We start from the raw sequence: 12,844 nt of genomic DNA, 5'->3' as shown, positions 1-12,844 counted from the left end.
GTATCTTTTAATGTTAACTTAGCCGTCTTTATTAAAAATTTAAGAAACAGAATATCTACATACCTATAAGGTATTTAAAATCAGGATTGCCTACAAAATCCAGAATCTAATGGGCACCTGATGGATTAGAAGCTTAGCATTATTAGTAAAGTGGCTTTTATTGAGTACCTGCTCTGTGTCTCACATTGTGTAGGCACTTTACACGTGCTAACCCTAACCCTCATGGTATGTGCTGGGCCCCTACTGTGCACCAAGTGAGATGTGGCCTCCTCCTTTATGTCGGATAAGAACTGTAGTCACAGTAGAACCTCTGTTGTGCAGAATAGGTACTGAAGCCATTAACTGATTGATTGAAGAACAAGCTTGGCTTCCATATTATGAAATGCATCAGTTGCAGCCATAATCACTTGGGGTTGGGGAGGCCGGTGTGTTCCTGGTTGGGTTGTGTGGCTTTGTTTAGAATGAAGAGGCTTATAAAGGAAGCCATAGAAAGCCCGAGTTCCCCAATTGCTGTGGTACAGGAAACAGGGCAGTCAGTCAGCACCCATTGTCTTGACCCGATTGTTTAAGATAGAATTTCAAGACAATCTGAAAACACATGGTTCAGTTACATGGTTATTCAGCGTGAGGCTTGCTCTTATCAAGGCTTGCTTTAGGAACAATTGTGGGAAGAACATTTCTGCGACTTTCATGAAATTCCTCTTTAAGACATTGTCATTAGGTTTCGAGCCCCTTTATATAGAGAGATGGATGTGTCTCTTCTGGGTTGCTGATGTCCTTTGTCAGCTGGCTACAAGACTGTGCTGGGAAGCACCATTAATCATGGTCAAGTTAGTAAGTCCCACTGGTACCCACGCTTGTGCCAGCTACGCAGAGCTGCTCAGGTGAGGGGCAGTTTGAAGATCAGTGCCTGCAATGAGCACGTCAGTCTGCGGTACTTTCTCTTGGAAACTCTTGACTGACATCACCTTTGGCTTTTTCCATCCAGAGTCATGGCGTGTCGAGCTCTTCGTTTGAGCTGTTCTGAGGAACGGCCCTATTGTTTCACGCGTGCACCCTCAGTGAATGGCTTAGATTCCATGGGACCCATATTCTGAGTGTGACCGTCCAAAACACATCCTGAGGTTCCCTAAAAAACCACTCTCCTGGCCATTGGCTGCCTGGCCCTTCCTTTGAGGGCTTCCCAAAGGGAAAGTCATTCAGTGCCACACCCCACGATGCTGAATCACCATCTACGGGTGTGGCCAGGACAGGCCTTTTTTTTTTTTTTTTTTTTTGGAAAGCACCCCAGGTAATACTGCTGTACACCTCCTACTAAGAACCACACTCAGAATGATTCTATTGTATCTTAAAAAAAAAAATTATAGCCCACCTGAAATTCTTAGACAAAGATTAAACAGTTTGACATTTTAAATGCAATATGGTTCAAGCATTACGGAACACATTTGTTGTCTTTTGATCACTTTTGGCATTACTCAGAAAACGCATCCCTGCTCCTGATGACATTTTTGTTGGAAAGGGCAAGGTGGAGGTGGTGGGGTGGGTGGAATTGTATAAGTGACAGAATGAGTTTTCTTCCACTGCTGGTTCCAGGGACTTCTGTTATTAATATTTGAGATTTCCCCGTCCCTGACTGCAGGAGGATGGATTTATGTCGGAGCTCCTTCAGTAGGATAAGGGGCCAAGACCACCCTTGTCTCCTGGAGCCTCCACCTCCTTTGTAGTTTAGCTTCCTGCTGATCGGCTATGCCTCCGTGATTCCCTGAGGCTTGATTCTCAGGCTCCAGTCCGCCTTGTCCTCACCCCTTCCTTGCTACTGATTCCCAAATCCAGATCTCTGGCCCTGCCTGACATTGAGTGCTGCGACTTGTTCCTCACTGTGTGGACCCTGGATCAGAGGCTGCGTTCCATGCAGACTGTAGGGCCTCACTCAGCCCTGCTTGAATCCTAGTTTGCATCTGATCAAGATCCCCAAGGGGTCTTGTGTGTCCACGTTACAGTGTGAGGAGTCCTGGTCTACGGGATGTCCCCACCCTCATTCCATCCTCCTTCCTGCTCCCACCAACCCAAGTTAGTCTGTCAGGTAGCACTGGTTTTTTGGGGTTTTGTTTTTAAGATTTTATTTATTTGTCAGAGAGAGAGAGACAGAGAGGGAACACAAGCAGGGGGAGCAGCAGGCAGAGGGAGAAGCAGGCTCCCCTCTGAGCAGGGAGCCCGATGCGGGGCTCGATTCCAGGACCCTGAGATCATGACCTGTGCCAAAGGCAGACGCTTAACTGACTGAGCCACCCAGGTGCCCCAGGTAGCACTGTTTTTCCCATGCTTCATTTTTCATTTCTTTCTTCCTTGTACTGATTTGTTCAGCTGCTTATTGACTGCCTCCCAGAGGCAGGTGTTGGGAGATGCAGTGAGCGAAACCAGACGGGGCTCCTACCCCTGTGAAGCTTGGCTTCTAGTGGCAGAAGCAGACATTAGGTACACCATCAGCTCTAGCGGTGGAATTAAAATGAGCAGAGCATTGTAGAGGAGAGCTTGTACCGCAAATAGAGTAGTTAGGCACGCCAGGGAAGGCTTTGCTGAGGAAGTGATGCCTGTGCTGGGTCCTGAAGCCGGAAGAGGAGCAGAAAGAACTTTCTAGGCAGAGGGAATAGCACGGGCAAAGGCCCAGCTCATCATAGAAAGTTTACAGAGAATTAATAAAAAGAAAGAACATTAAATTGCACTTAAGTCCTTCATCTTTATCTGTTCTTCCATCCAGCCTCATTAGATTTACACCTTGTCCATTCCCTAAGCCGAGGAGCTAGCCCAGACCCGTGGCTGTCCTGCCTGCATGCTGCGACCGGGTGCTCAGTTGCACACTTCCTCGGTCTTTTTTAGTCTACTGTTCTACAATTACATTCGCTAGGGAAGCCTCTTTCCTCACCGTTCCCTGAATACACACCATAGTTGGATTTTAAACTAACTCCCTCTGCATACACATGTTACTTTAAGTGAACCTGATACTGAAATATATAGAAAAGTACACAGATAGGTATAGAGCTTGATGAAGCTTCACAAAGTAAATACACCGGTCTCATCAATACCCAGATCAATAGGTAGAGTGTTCTAAGCATCCCGGAAGACTGCTGACACACACATACACACCCCCACCCCTCATCCCTTCCCACAGCTGTAACCATGCTTCTGTCCTCTATTAGCGTTGATCAGTTTTGCCTGTTGCTGCACTTTATTTATGTAAATGGGTTCATGCTGTCGGTAATCTGTTGTGTCCGGCAGTTTTTGTTCAACATAACAATAGAAGAATCCATTCGTTTTTGGCCTAATGGTCATTCATTTATTTCCTTTGCTGTATAGCTGTGTGTGGTAGGAGTCTACCATAATTTCCCCATTCTGTTGATGGGCATTGGAGTCTTTTTCAGTTTGGAGCTATTATAAAAATTCTCATGCATGTCTTTTAATGGATAGATACAAATTTTTCTGTTGGGAATATGCCTAGGAGTGGAATTACATCACAGAGTATACATATGTTCAGTTCTAGTAAATACTGCCAAACAGTTTTCCAAAACAGTTGTGCTAATTTTCAGTCTTACCAGCAGTGCCTTTAAGTTCCAGTTGCTGCACACTGTGGCCAACACTTGGTTTTGTCAGGTTTCGTTGTGGCCACTCTGATGGGTATGCGGTACTATTACTTTGTGGGTTTTAATTTGCATTTCCTTGGCAACTAATGTGGTTCCCATTTTCTATCAGATTGCGTGGTTTTTCTCATATTGATTTGTGGGAGCTCTTTATATATTCTTTGTATTGCACACATATTGCAAGTACCTGTGTGGATTGTCTTTATTATTGAGTGGTGTCTTTAAATTTAATAAATAGAAGTTATTTAACATAGTTTATTTTACCAATAAGTGTCTTTGTATTTTAGATCAATTTTTATACCACATTTAGTTCTGTAAAAAAAATTAAAAATAGTAGAATACACAAATATATCAAGTATATATTTTTTAAAAAGTATAAAAAATTAAAAGCCTGGGAAATATAAATTAGATTTAGACCAGGGAGATAAGACACACAAATAAACCGTATAATTATATTAACATGTTATAATTGAGCAATAAATTTTGCTTAGAGACACCTAGAAGTCAAAACTCAAATGGAAACATGGTGTGTTATCTGGTTCTCATTTATCTGTGAGTTCTTCAGTTTATGAGTGTCAAAGCAGGCAAGGGATGGGTGCACTGTGAGGAGGATCCACATGTAATGGGTAATTTGCTTGTCAGAGAGCTAACAGGTATACCTTCTGTTACAGGTTATTCAGCGATAGTTATGACCTCCCGGTTACGTGCGTTGGGTGGAAGAATTAATAATATACGCACCTCAGAATTACCCAAAGAGAAAACTCGATCCGAAGTCATCTGCAGCATCCGCTTTCTAGATGGCTTGGTACAGACCTTTAAAGCTAATGTAAGTTCTCCAAATTTAATTTTTTCTGAATTAATGCCACTAAGAAATAATTTTTCTTCATTTTGTAAACCAAGAGATGAAAACTATTTTAAAATGAAAGCTTTGGGGGGTACTGGGTGGCTCAGTTGGTTAAGTGTTCGACTCTTAATATCGGCTCAGGTCATGATCTCAGGGTCCTGGGATCGAGCCGCGCATTGGGCTCCACACTCAGCATGGAGTCTGCTTCTCCCTCTCCTTCTGCTCCTCCCTCTGCTCGTGTTCTCTCTCTCTCTTTCTCTCTCTCTCTCATAAATCTTAAAAAAATAAAATAAAATGAAAATGAGAGATCTCAGATCTTGTATGTTGAGATTGGACTAGAAATAACCCTAAAAACTTTGCCCACATTCTTGTTCACCTGGAGTGTCTTTCGGAACCCCTCTTCTTGGTGACACGAACTGAGAGACCCTTTGATGTTACTTCTGTGACATCTTCATCAGCTTCCTGAATTAGTTATCCCATAATGGTGCCCTGTATGCTTTATTAGAGCCCATGTCACATTTCATTAATAGTAATTATAATCTCTAGGTTATATATATGTTCTTTAAACCGTGAGCTCCTTGAGAACAGGAATAGTGTCATTTCCCCGGGGCCTGGTCCTGAGCCAGGCACACAGCAGGTGCTTATGACATGTGTGAGGGGATGGGTCCGATCTGGAGGGTGGCGAGACGGTTCCACTCATAGATGGCAGGGCTCAGGGAGAGCCTGGCATCTCCCACTGCAAGCCTACGACAAGAGGCAGGACTGGAAATTCGGCCTCCCTCTCGGGCCAGCAGTAAGGTGCCTGAACCGTAGCAGTCCATGCTGCCCTGACCTACCCCAGGCAGTGCTTAGGCTAATGCCCTCTGCCTGTCTCTCTGGAGGGTGTCTCACTGAAAAGTTCAGTGTGCAAGGAAGGGGTCAGAAAGAGAAGACTGGGTAGGAAACAACCAGGGGTAACAGAAGGCCATAGGACTGGAAAGGGTAACAATAACTGGCCCCTGGGTCTTCCACCCCACCCCTCAGTTTGCCTCCCACTGACCCCAGCTCACTATGGCCCTTTTTAGCCAAGAAGCCAGGAGGAGAGGGCTGTTTGCATGAAGTCACAGCATGGTGGGTGCTCCGAAAAGGTCACAGGTGTCTCTTTCAGAGGCTGTAAACTGACAGTATATGGCTGGCTCCTTTGTTGGTTTGGGAGCTCTTCCTTTGCTATTTATCTTCTTCCTGACAAGAATGTGAATGTTTATCCAACAAATGTTTCCTGAGCACCTACTATGTGCCAGACTTCATGCTGGGTATAATGAATACAGCAGTGAATGGAACGGCGAGGTATCTGGCCTTTCAAAGCTTACATCAAGTGTGAAGAAATGGACCATAAAGAAATGTATACTTTTGTCAGGCGGTACGTGCTTAGAAGAAAAATAAAGTGGTATAAGGAGGGTAGAGAGTGCCAGAGCAGGACAGGGGCGGGGTTGTCTTGCTACAGATGTGATCAGGGAAGACCTCACCTAAAGGAAGTGAGGGCAAGAACCATGTGATTCTCTGGAGGTAAAAAATAGCAGTGCAGGGGCGCCTGGGTGGCTCAGATGGTTAAGCGTCTGCCTTCAGCTCAGGTCATGGTCCCAGGGTCCTGGAATCGAGTCCCGCATCGGGCTCCCTGCTGCTTGGGAGCCTGCTTCTCCCTCTGCCTCTCTCTCTCTCTCTCTCTCTCTCTCTGTTTCTCATGAATAAGTAAATAAAATCTTTAAAAAAAAATAGCAGTGCAAAGGTCCTGAGGCAGGATCCCACTCAGTGTAGTTGCAGAACAGTATGGAAGCTAGTGTGTCTGGAGTGGGATGAGCAAGGGGGAGAGTAGCAAGAGAGATCAGAGGTAATTGGTGTCAGGTAGACAGGGGGACTGTGGCGAGCCTTATAGGTCATCCTGAGGGCACTGGCTTTATTCTGAGGGAGGCAGAGGGCATTGGTAGGTCCGAGCAGAGACCTTACATGATCTGACTCAAGTACCATTCTGGATGCTCTGTCAGCGTAGACTGTGGGGGGCGAGGGCTAAGAGACTATTATCACAGCCCAGGGGAAAGGAGGAGGAGGGCTGGACAGTGTGGTGGTAATGTGAAAGTAGTAGCTAAGAGTAAACCAAGTCTGAAACTATTTTTGAAGGCGGAGGCTGTGGGGTTTGCTGATAGATGGAATTTGGAATGTGAAGGAGGCCTCACGGTGACTCTCACGGTTGTTGGCCTGGGCAACTGGCAAGATGGAGTTGCATTTGACAGAGATGGGAACGGCTGTAAGCAGGGCAGGTTTGGGGTTCTTCTGGGGACACCTTGAGTTTAAGGTGCCTGTTACTCATCCATGTAGAGACGGTGATCACTGTACAAATGAGACGGTTCAGGGAAGGGTCTGGGCTGGGCTACAGATGGGGGGCTTACTAGGGTGGAGATGGTAGTGCAAGCTACGAAACTGGATGAGGTCACCTGAGAAGCGAGGACACAGAAGGTACGAACAAGGTTCCGTGTTGAAAGGTCTGAGAGACAAGAACAGGCACTCCAGGAGATGAGGAGGCTGTCCTGGGAGGGAGGAGAATCCCAGGTCAGAAGTTCTTGAGGGAGGAGTGATGAGCCCCGTAAACGGGGATAAGGAAAGCGCCTGCCCAGAGTGATGATCCTAGAACACAGCCTGGCATTCAGCAGGCGCCCTGTCCTTCCTGGTCATGAACACCATTGTTCATGTGTTGCTTCCCCAAGCCTCCAGCAGTCGGGTCAAAGCTGACTCATGTTGAACTTGAATCTGAGGGTCTGGCAGCTTAAATCCCATTCACTTTAGATTTTCTACTTGTAAGGATCATTGGCACCGACTCTGGAGCCTAAACTACCATCTCGTGGGCCGGAGGGGGCCTCATCAGGAAGGTGGCCTGGACATCAGCTGTTCTTAGCCTGGCCCAAGGAGCAAGCCGGTCATGGACAGTGACCTGGCGCAGCCAAGATGACCTCTCATTGGGTGGGGAACTGGGCTGGGAGGCTTGTTCTTTATAAGTGTGTCCTTTAGTATATTTAAGTTCCTTTTGAGAACTGGGAAAGTTGGGCAGAATATACTAGAATGGGTGAATTACACACTCTACAGGGGAGATGCAGTGTGGTGGGGACGTGCAGGCTTTGGCAGCCAACAGACTGGAGTCGGGCAGGCAGGCTGACCATCCCAGGGCCTCTGTTTGCTCACGGCCAAGGGGATGCTGGTGATGACTTCACAAGTAGCTACAGAGATTAGAGATTATATATAAAAAGTGCACATAGTATCACATCTGGCTTGTTGTGGATGTTCAGTAGTTATTTACCTTTTAAATATAAAATCCTGTAGAAATTTTAACAAGGGGAACTGATCGCTCTTTGATGCACCAGGAGAGTATCTCCTAACTTAGACTATGTGGACTGGGCCATCTCTTCTACACTCTGCTGATTTCTCTGTGAAGGAAGCTGTTCTGGGTAGAGGAAGTAGCAGGTGCAGGGCCCTAGGGCAGGAAGGGGGGATATGTTCAGGGAAATGGGCATGTCTCATGTTCCCACACTTATGACCAAACAATACGATATCCCACCAAAAGAAGAGGCTGCAGGAGGGGGCCTGACAGCTCCCTAATTCTCCTCTTTCTGGTCCCTGTGGCCTGTTTCCAGGTACATTATCTGCTCTCAAGCACTCAGAAAAGGAGCTGTCTTTTGCTTGTTCTATATAGTCTATTTCTGAGTCTTATTGTCCTTAAGTCAAATGGTTGTGTTCAAAGGATTCCTGAGAAGTCGGACTGATAAAGGAGAATTTGCGAGTTCCCAGAGGCACCATGCTGTCTCCCTCCTTTGTGTCTTTGTGCCAGGCCCTGTGCTTAAAAGGCCTTTTCTTAATTTCACCTGGAGGGGAGCGGTGACACTCAGCCCTGTCACCCCCCCCAGCCCAGGTCAGCAGCTGCTTCCACTTGTCCCCAGGTTGAATTACCATCTGTGTTGTCTTCTGTGTGTTTATCATGCCTTGAGTGTTCCAGCATTTGACACACACCACGTTCCGGCCACTGCTTCCACACCTGGCCTCTCTAGGACACGTCCTGTGGCTCTGTCCCCACGCCCAGCACTGAGTGGTGATGGTGGCTGAGTCCTGCTCTGGACGTGAAGGGTGCTTGAATGTCTCCACTGGCTTCTCACTTCAGATGGCGGGGAGCAGAGAGGCAGATAATCCCCCTGGGTGTCACATACCAAGTCACTTTGAGGGTGTTGAGGATGGCATTTCCATGTTCTTAGCCATCTTCCTTCACACTGTTAGTAGAGTTTCGTTGCCTGTACACACTTCTGTCACTCCCAAGGCGCCAACAAACTGGCGTGGGATTAGCATTTTGCTGTGGATAATCCATGGGTAGGTCATGGAAAGTTTACTCTCATTGTGATATCTTCGTTTTCCCATTCAGACGTCACTTGGGAATCTCAGCTAAGGGGAAGGAAGAGGTCTTAGAAAACGAAACCATGCCGTCTTAAATCATACATATGTGGTTCTTCTTAGCTCCTCCTTCCCATAGGTACCGTGTGACTTCTTGACATGACATTTATTAAAGCATTTCTTACTGTGAGGTGTGAGTGTGCATAAAATCTCTAAATGTTTTAACTCCTTTTTTGCCCACAATAAAGACTTTTTTTAAAAGATTTATTTACTGGGGCACCTGCGTGGCTCAGTCGTTAAGCGTCTGCCTTCGGCTCGGGTCATGATCCCAGAGTCCTGGGATCGAGCCCCATACCTGGCTCCCTGCTCCGCGGGAAGCCTGCTTCTCCCTCTCCCACTCCCCCTGCTTGTGTTCCCGCTCTCGCTCTCTTTTTCTCCATCAAATAAATAAATAAAATCTTTAAAAAAAAAAGATTGATTTATTTGAGAGAGAGAGGGCCACGTGCGTGTGAGCGGGGGGGGGGGAGGGGCAGAGGGAGAGGGAGAGAATCCTCAAGCAGACTCCACACTGAGTGTGGAGCATGATGCGGGGCTCAGTCCCAGGTCCCTGAGATCAAGACCTGAGCCGAAAACAAGAGTCGGCTGCCTAACCAACTGAGCCACCCGGGCGCCCCTATAATAAAGATGTTTAACTATCGGTTCTTGATTCATTTTAAACATTTGCCTACTAGACATTTTTTTTCCCCCCTAGAAACAAGATACCGGTCAAGTTCTTCTGGATATGGTATACAACCACTTGGGTGTGACTGAAAAGGAGTATTTTGGTTTGCAGCATGGCGATGACTCAGTAGACTCTCTAGTGAGTACTGTCCCTTTAACACATGCTGGACTCCTGCGTGGTTTGGTCTTATAGCTTATGTTTTCTTACCCGACAGAGATGGCTGGAATCAAGCAAACCCATCAGGAAGCAGTTAAGAGGTGAGTGTGACCTTCTCATTTCCGTTGAACACGGGGTGTTAGTGTACCCTAGCCCATTTCTCTCCTCTGACCATCAGTGTGCTCGGAACATCTGGGACCTGGATTCCAGGTGGTCCAGGCAATGTGAGTGAGCCAACTTCCCCGTCTGACTTCTCAGTGAGCAGAGATGCTTCCAAATGAGCCCTCACCAGCTGTGAGCAGGAAAGGGAAAGGTAAAAGAAGGCAGCCAAAAGCCCAGGAACCCACTTTCTTCTTACAAGGGAAGGAGGATGGCCTTTCGTAGTCCAGTGTGAGTCAAGGTGGGAAAGACACATGTGCATACACACACACACACACACACACACTCACACTCACTCACACTCCCTCCCCCTGGAGCCTAAGGCATAGGTAGGTAATATCACAGATAAAACATACTGCTCCCCAGCTGTGAGTGGGCCCCAGTGCCATACTGTAACTCCCAGCTGGGAAGGGCTTCACAGCATGCCCCGCCCCACCCTCTGTCCAGATCTGTTCTCAGCCTGGTTTTCCCGCATCACACTCTGTGTTCCCCTTTATGCACCTGCTGCCCCAGACAAACCTGACTGACCTGCCAGGCTGCGCACATTCCTCTGTGCCTGTCCTCAGTCTGTTCTCTCTGTTTGGAATGCTTTTCCCTCTTCCCTACATCCAAATCTTGCTGTTCTTCCTAGCCACTCAGACTCGCATCTCTTCTGTTAGAAGCCATGCCTCCTACCCTCCCTTACATTTGTTGTAACTCTCCTTCATCTCATAGTTGCCTGCCTTATTCTTCCTTGGAAACCGCAAGCTCCTTCAGGGAACGGTGCTTGCCACCTTTTCTCTGCATTCCCTACCATGCACCCCTCCACAGGAGGTGGCCAGTGAATGGCTAAGGGGTAAACGGCAGGTGGATTTCACACAAGTGGACACACACCACCTCCCCCCACCTGCCCCAGCACCCAGATGGGAAGGAATAGAGACGAGGAACCATGGCCATGGTGCCACCGCTACCCTCACGTGGAGCCTGGGCCTCCAAGCCCTTACCTCCTGTAGCATTCAGAACTACCTACCCATGGGGAGCTGCAGAGCTACTGTGCAGATAAATACCTGCCCCCCATTTGAATTCTCAGAGCACTGAGTCCATAGACTATAGTCATAGTCACTAACTCATTCATTCAGGAGATGTGTCCTGAGCTTAGATTTTGGCAGCGCCCTGGGCTAAGCTCTGGGAATCTGGTCCAAATCAGATTTGGACCCTGCCCTCAAGGAGCTGACAGCCAAGTGTGGGGATGTAGACGATGAGAGTGACGGTTCTAGGATAGTTCTGAGCACACGATAGGTTGCTCTGGGTGCACAAAGACATCCTGAGACATACAGTGACAAGTTATGGTGAGCAGGGGAGCTGAAAGGCTATCCCAAGGCAGTGGGAAGACTGCGCTATCCCCTAACATGCAGGTGGTCAGACTGTACCAAGTTACAGCGCCACCCACTGGTACCCAGGCAACTGTACAGAGGAACATTCATAGGTGCGCACACACCACTCATATCTTTGACACTGACGGAAGCTACTAAAGAGAGGGAAGGTGAGGTCGGCAGATCCGTGGCCGGATCAGTGCGAGGAGCAGGGTGGAGAAGGCTTGAGTTTCAGAAGCAGCAAAGTGCTGAGCACATAGATAGGGCCAGTGAACATTTACTGAGTAATGGAGAGGGGTAAAGTTGACCTGAGGAAGAGCGTGGAATCTTAGCAACACAATCTGATCTCCTGTTGCCATATCCAGGAAAAGAAATGGGCTAATTTTATCCCTACAAGCAAATTGACTGTTGGTATCGTTGCATAAAGCCATATTTGAGTGTGTTAATTGTATAATATTTGCTAGTATGTTTATCACTTTGGGAATTCACTTTGCATTAAAAGTATGAACTGTTTCCCAGTATCAAAATGATTGAGATGTGGCATAGCGGAATCAAAAACCTCACTGCTTGAGTTCTGGTTTTGTCATCAGCTGTGCAGCTGAAGGCAAGGCTCTATGCCTGTTGGCTTATCTGTAAAACAGTGCCATCGAGATCAGCCTAACCTACTCATTGCCATGGTGATGTTTAAGTTCAAGAATGTATATGAAAATGTTATGGCGGTGTTTAAGTTCAAGAATGTACATGAAAATGTTTGGGAAAAGTATAAAGTCGCTATCTGTGTGGGATTATTTATGAATGTTGTACAATCTGTTGATTTAAGGATTTTTAAAATTCCTGATACAGGTAAGGAGTGCCTTGAACACAGCCCTAAGTTAAACCTATAGTAGGGAGGGGATAGTACCTCATTCTATGCTCTTGTTGCAAAATATTTGACTCTTTGCAGACTTGGAGATTTCTAAACGATGATCTTGTGCACTCCTTTTTTGAAATTAGTCCGTTTATTGATGAAAAAAGCTGTGGTCTAGTGAAAAAAATGCATCACTTATGGGAGAGTAGCCGCTTACCTGCATTGACTTTTTTAAAAGGAAAACTTAAATTTGTTTTTGAAAAATGTTGTAGGAGGTTTCCCCTGTACTCTGCATTTTCGAGTAAGATTTTTTATACCTGATCCCAACACACTACAGGAAGAACAAACCAGGTAATAACATTTTTTTTAAAGTTTCCTTTGTAGTATATAAAAATGGGTAAACCACTAAAAATGTACTCTTATCTTATCACTGTGGTCGTACACTTCCTTTGGGTATAACCACACCAGCGGTTATGAAACAAGCAAAAATCGGAGGGAATACATACTGAAATTTTCATCAGCTAATTAATTCTCTGTCTGGGGCCTACTTACTTCTTTATTTGGTGCCATTTGGAGCCCACTGCCATCCGCTTCCTCCTACCTCTCCTGCCACCCCAACCCCTCCTGCCCATTGAGCCTGCAGGCACCCAAAGAAAGCACTTGTTCATTTGCTATGCAGGCAGGGGTTTGGGAGACCAGTTTGCTGAGACAGTCGTCTACACATCA

General features: G+C 46.6%; 1 protein-coding gene across 2 annotated transcripts in view; it reads left to right on the top strand.

Moving 5' to 3' along the window:
- Positions 1-12,844, top strand: part of PTPN3 (protein tyrosine phosphatase non-receptor type 3) — a 104,209-nt gene that overhangs the window by 25,643 nt on the left and 65,722 nt on the right. Inside the window, exons 2-5 of one of the 2 annotated variants that reach the window (XM_088018730.1) lie at positions 4,307-4,461; positions 9,635-9,742; positions 9,819-9,861; positions 12,391-12,469. In XM_088018730.1, the coding sequence (XP_087874856.1) occupies positions 4,324-4,461; positions 9,635-9,742; positions 9,819-9,861; positions 12,391-12,469 (368 nt within the window). In that variant the 5' untranslated portion in view covers positions 4,307-4,323. Of the gene's footprint in view, positions 1-4,306; positions 4,462-9,634; positions 9,743-9,818; positions 9,862-12,390; positions 12,470-12,844 lie in introns of those variants that run through there. The other variant, XM_028108769.2, reaches the window with a different exon arrangement.

Source organism: Eumetopias jubatus, unplaced genomic scaffold (genome assembly GCF_037043125.1).
Source record: "Eumetopias jubatus isolate StellerSeaLion01/CBP00866 unplaced genomic scaffold, mEumJub1_p1.0 scaffold_15, whole genome shotgun sequence".
Lineage (NCBI taxonomy): Eukaryota > Metazoa > Chordata > Mammalia > Carnivora > Otariidae > Eumetopias > Eumetopias jubatus.
This window is presented reverse-complemented; position numbering and strand designations above follow the sequence as displayed.